At 32.5% G+C, this 6,175-nt stretch overlaps 1 protein-coding gene across 1 annotated transcript; it reads right to left on the bottom strand.

The window, feature by feature from the left end:
* Window positions 1–692: 692 nt before the first annotated feature.
* LOC116113114 lies at window positions 693–3,812 on the bottom strand. The gene is made up of 4 exons (XM_031399259.1): window positions 3,428–3,812; window positions 1,772–2,296; window positions 802–1,121; window positions 693–710 (listed from the first exon to the last, which is right to left on the bottom strand). Exons 1-4 carry the CDS (start codon window positions 3,810–3,812, stop codon window positions 693–695), a joined length of 1,248 nt encoding a protein of 415 aa, XP_031255119.1.
* Between the last annotated feature and the right edge of the window lie 2,363 nt (window positions 3,813–6,175).

The following is a 6,175-nucleotide window of genomic DNA, read 5'->3' as shown; positions in this document are numbered from 1 at the left end:
ATATGGAACACAATGTTTCTGAGATGAATAGGTATTCCTCCTTGATTGTTACCACCAGGTAACTGGAATGTTGCTGCAAAAACAATAGTAGCAATGAGTGTTGCAACAACCATACATGAGTTAGCTGTATTTCTCATCCACTCTTCTCCTTGTTTCAGCAAGTTTGCATGCTCAATAGTGAACAATTGTCGAGGCGTCTTTCCTTCTGAATTCTTTATTTCACTATATATAGGCTTTACGAGTAGTTCAACCTCCTACGTCATTGACAAGTATGCAACATTTCGCAAAATAAATTTTATATACTGGAAAGAAAGGCTTGTAGTTTAACATTTTGCTAACAAATTTGCATAGTGATTAATAGAAAATTCATATTCAAACTTTTCTCTTGAGCAATTATATAACATTTCTTTTGTCGAACTTCAGCATGAATGAAAATAAGATAAGTAGTACTAATGTGGTTGAAGTAATACTTAATTGAGTACTTAGTTTAAGCACGTCATCAAAGATTAGAAAGTTCTTGAAGAAAGATTAATAAAACAATGAAGATGAATTGAAAATATTTACCTTGAAGGTTATCAACTCTTCCTGCATTTCTAAAGCTGCACCTGGCACCATACTGATTGGTCTTGGATCTGGATATTTTGCAGCTAGATGCAACAAGCTATTGCCATATTTATCTACATACGTTGCAATCAACTCTTTGTCGAAGCCTATCTCATATATTAGATTGAATACTTTAGTATGACGGTGCATAATTGCAATATGAAATATGCTTCGATCATGCTCATCTAATTTATGAACCAAATCAGGATAAAGGTGAATGAGTCTAGCCAAGAATTCAAAGTTCCCCAAGTGAGCTGCATCAAACAATAAATCTGAATGTTCATGGAAGTATTCCTTGACTTGCACATCTGTCTGATCCAATAACTTTTCCCAAAGAAGTTCCACTAGCTCAAGAGCTTGAGTTGACAAATCCCTTTTGTCACTTTCATTAGTAAGTGCTGAAGGAGTTTGCGCCAACAAATGCAAGGGCGTTCGGGCCAACAGATGCAAGGGTGTTGCATCACTGTTGTAAGCTAAAGCTAATTCTTTTTGATCATCTAACAATTTGTATGCTAGATCTGAGGAATTCAAACGAATATTTGCTATCAGATGGTGTAGCAGAAAGCACCTCTTTAAAAGATAGATGTAGTATATAGAGCAATAATAAAACATAAATTTGGTTTACTAAGCCACATATGATCATGCATGCTATGTAATACATATTACATACGTTAACAAAGAACATTTATGGTACCACAGGGTATCAGGTCAACCGTACCACCAACCAATATATTGTTGCCACATTAAATTATTAACTACCACTCACATTAATGTCATAGATTGATGAGAGAGACTATTCACAGGTGGTGTACATGCATATAAATTCTAGATTACCATTGAGATACCATATCATCCATACAATCAACCAATGTATCACGTCAATCTTTATCATGTATGAGATTGATAGTTTTTAAATTTTAAAGATTATGTAGAAATAATGTATTGGTTGATTGCACATATAACATGGTACCACTTAGTATCAAAGATCGATATTCTCACAAATACATATATTGGTGGTATGGATGACGTGATACCCTCGTGGCATTTTAGAATTATTATTATTATTATTATTATTATTATTATTATTTTATCCATTCAAACATATAAAGTAAAGAATTAGACATTAAGTAAAAACCTAGCCAAATTAAACAAGTAAATATATACTTACCATACAAAGTAGTCTTGATGCTTACAAAAAATATAGCTCTTTTGTCCTCAGCTGTCAATATTTCTTCTAATGCATTAGCTCCTTTGTCTCTTATTTTATTGTATAGAAATGAAGCAATTTCTCTTTGTCCAAACACAGAAGCTAGATAGAGTGGTGTCATGTTTTGACCGCCTCGGATTGTCAATAGACTTAAATCCTTATCCAACATAGTCTGAACAATTTCCATACTTCCAACCATAACCGCAAAACAGAAGGCAGTATTTCTTTTATGGTTTTGCAACTTTAGGATTGACAAAAGCGTCGACATGTCTTCTTGTTCAACCAAATATTTCATCATCTCCTCTACAAAACGAGTTTGTTTTGCTCCTGCTGCTACATGAAGAACAGTTTCTAGTCCTTCTGTGATAGCGGCACGCAACACCTTTGATCCTGAATTCTCTCTAAGCAAACGTTTACCTTCATCCACATTTCCTTCTAGTGCAGTCTTATGAAGGTCCAAACACAACTTGTGGTTTCTGTTCTTTTCTTGAAAAGCAATAACATATTTTGGTTAACAGTAGGGATATTAGAAAGAGATATAAAGTGTAGTAGAATTAACATAAAGCTCTTGGGTTTTTCTCTGAACACTTAATAGTATTTAGCTGCACTAAAACACTTCATAATTTTAAGACGCATGATGTGTTTGTTTGTTTGTTTTTTTAACTAACCATGTCTAAATAAAAACTGTTATAGTTACATTTACTAATATACTTTCTTGTATAGTTAATTATATAAAATATTGTAAAAGAGAATTTTGGTCAATCAGTCACTGGAATCCGACCGATGAAGTAAATTTGATATCAAAATAATCGTATTTAAATTATCTATATACTTTCATAAATTTCAACTAACATAAAGGTGGTGTTTGGCCAGGGTCAAATAGAGAAAATTTGGGAAACATACTTTCTCATGTAAACTTTCTCCGTCAAATCTTGACCAAATTGCATTTTATTGATTAAAAAAAAAAAAAAAAATTGTAGGGATAGAGTAAGAAAATACGATCCTTTGAAAACCAACTTTGTTATCAAATCTCGTCAAAAATTTCTTGGCCGCGAAATTCATAGATGAAAATACGGTCATTTACCAACTTTGTTACCAAATCTCGTCAAAAAATTTCCTGACCACTAGAATCCAATGACAACGACCGGGTATCGGCCACTAGAAAGTGCAATAATTATTAATAATATAATTTTGTTTTAAAATATTTTAAATAAAACAAATTAAAAATCTCCTTTTAACATTTTATTTAAATTTATCTTTATTATCATATTGGAGCACTTTAGGTAATAAAATTTATGTATGTATAAAAAGTATTCAGACTTTAGAATTAAGTTAGGAAATTTTGCTTTTCCTATATAGGGAAAATGTCTAAAAATAAGTGACAATTTGAAAAAAAAAATAAAATAAAATAAAACAATCAAAACTCTAATTCTAATTAGATTTAAGATTTAATTAGTAAAATTAAACACACCCTCAATATGTAATGTAAAGATTTATAACATAATAGCATATATATATAGAACATGGACTTTAAACATATTGAATAGTGAAATGAATAATAAATGCAATTTGGTGGTGGCTTATATTTATTTGTGTGTAAATATGAGAGGAGCTCACCAGAAAGTAGATAAAGGGAAGGAGGCCACTCAATTTGAGCTAAAGCATCAATTTGTGTCGAAGGAGATGATGATTGAGATCTACTTGAAGTATCACTCTGGGTTGTACGTTGTACAGAAGTAGTTGACGACTGAGTTGATCCAGTAGTTGACGACTGAGTTGATCCAGTTGAAGTGCCACTCTGGTTCGGATTATTTACCGAAATAGATGATGATTCAGCTGAGCCAACTGACATATCATTTTGGTTCCCATTTTGTGTCGAAAGAGATGATGATTCGGATCCTGTTGAAGTAACATTCTGGTTCATATTTGGTTCCGAACCTGGCATTGGGATTATGTATGCATGTGGTATTGTTGGAGATGAAGTACCACTTCTTGTGTCCATGTCTCTCCTGGATATTTTTTTTTTTTTTGTTTTCTTTGTTACAATGCACCGTACGGATAAGGAACTCTTCTAACATAATTAATAGTGAAACAGACACAACAAAGCATTATTTCAAACAAATGCTGAAATAGACGAGACTAAATGGTATCATCAATATATATACACACACACACACATTAATTTGCAATTTTCATGCAAAGGTCCGTAATTTTATCAAAAACGAACCATCCATGTAACATTCAGACCTTTAAATGAAAATTACAACGCAAATTATACAGAGAGTTACGCACCAGAAAAGGATTATGAGTATTTGCACAGCATATGACAAAAATGATTATGAACAATCACCTTGAGCAGAAATGGGTATCGATCTTCCGAAAAAAAAAAAAAAAGGTTGATTGCAACCAGAAAGATTTGAAAAATCACAATGTATTTCAGAGTCCACCAAACATTCCCAGCAATGTATAGATCAATCAAAGTTAAATTAAATTGGATTAGGTAGTAGTGCAAGGCCACTTTGCAAAATTTTCCAATTTTGTTGTTCTATTCTCATAATAAATTAAGGAAAAGAAAGTGTGATTGAATGGTATTTTCTTTCGTTCGCTTTAGAATCTCTTAGTTTGCTTAATCAACTTGGTGGTCAAGTTTTTCTTTTGATCACTTTTATCTCTTCACGTAATTTATAAAGAACATTGTTATATGTAAATTAAGCACTGTTCGCTGCTTTAGAATAAATTAAGTGATATGAAGTGTATTATGGGTTATTCCTGCGCACTGACACTTAAATATTACCACTCTTTTCTGCTTTAGAATAAATTAAGTGATATGTAAATTGAGCGAAAATGAAGGGATTTTAGTGGAGTTAAGGAACTCTCTTAGGTCCTTTTAGGAAATTGCCAAGAAACCTTCAAAGCCTTTTTAGGATGTGGCCAAGAAAGGATACAACTGAAAAGCTAGAGAAAGACTTAACGTAGACTGGGTGCACAAATTAATAACATCCACATATTTACAGGATAAAGAGAGAAAAAGTTATATGAGATACTCTGATTAAATCATCGTGCTAATGTGGTGATGTTGTCCAATTCGATTTCACTGCATAAAACCACCCACCATGTTAGCATGATGATGTAGTGAGACCATCTTATATAAATATTTCTCCTATTTAAACCTTCTTATATAGCTTTTGATTTCACGATACTTAAACCTTGACAGGCTGTTTAATCAGTCTATCTAGTGAACAAGGTTTAACTTAAAAAAAAAAAAAAAAAAAAAAATTGATATTCAAGGATCAAGTAATGTGTAGTTACCTCTCAATATCTGTCTTTAGTGCTATTAGAGTTGAAAGGGTTTGTAACTGAAATCTAATAGAAAAACACAAGATTGAGAGAAACAAAAAATCAGTAAAAAATGCGTGAGAATTCTATTATTGAGAATGAAGAAAACCAATTGTTATATAGTTGGTTTACATATCAAACGCAGCGTTTTGACATGGTTGGTTACAAGTTGGATAAGCAACTTGAACCCAAATGCTACGTTTTGCTCCTTACTTTAAAACTTTACAAAATAAACTCATTCTAACATTCGAGCTACACTTCAAGCCTTTTATATCTAATAAGAGTGAACCAGGAAAATGCTAAGAACAAATTAGGATGACACCATAGGAATCAAAATGATTAGAGTCGATCATTCTGATATTGGTGGAATCATCAACATGCATATCTAGTATCATTCTGTCGTAGGAGGCAAAGTTGACTGTTTCGGAACAACTGCTAGCAATTCTAGTTTATTATTATTAAATTATTAATGGACGTAATTAGTTAATATGAATCAATTTATTAAAGTGTATTCATAAGTGGGGGTATATAAAATATTATACAGGCTAAAAATCAACTTATGAAACAAATATGATTCCAAAAGAATTAACATCATCTACCTGAGAGATTGGAAAGTATCAAGTGGCATAACAATTTTCTGAAAGTACGAAAAAAAAACCCCTTGCTGTTAATAAAATTTTATTTAAGTTAACAGGTAAAGGGGTTAATTATGTAGAAAACCTCCATATGTTTCTCATTTTAGCAGGTAGCATAAGAAAAACAATAATTACATATAACCCCCAGTCTTTTAATTTTGGCTAGGGGTGTAATCAAGCCAAGCCGAGTCAGGTATTGAGAAGCTTGAGCTTGGCTTGATTGGAATAGTTAGAGCTCGAGCTCGAGCTCGATGAGCTTCAATTGTTGAGCTTGAGCTTAATAGATTTATGGGGGGCTTGAGCTCGAGCTCGAATCACCTGTGGCAGTACTAGCTTGCAAGGCACAATTTCTTTTAATTACAAATTCTTCAGTTTTCCCAATCCAAAACTTGCC

The sequence above is a fragment of the Pistacia vera genome, unplaced genomic scaffold, assembly GCF_008641045.1.
Source record: "Pistacia vera cultivar Batoury unplaced genomic scaffold, PisVer_v2 Contig673, whole genome shotgun sequence".
NCBI lineage: Eukaryota > Viridiplantae > Streptophyta > Magnoliopsida > Sapindales > Anacardiaceae > Pistacia > Pistacia vera.
This window is presented reverse-complemented; position numbering and strand designations above follow the sequence as displayed.

Coding starts and splice junctions, on each gene's coding strand:
- LOC116113114 (XM_031399259.1), bottom strand. CDS start 3,812: ATGGACACAAGAAGTGGTACTTCATCTCCAACAATACCACATGCATAC. Junction 2,297..3,427: donor TTCCCTTTATCTACTTTCTG/GTGAGCTCCTCT, acceptor TTGCTTTTCAAG/AAAAGAACAGAAACCACAAG. Junction 1,122..1,771: donor CATCAAGACTACTTTGTATG/GTAAGTATATAT, acceptor TGAATTCCTCAG/ATCTAGCATACAAATTGTTA.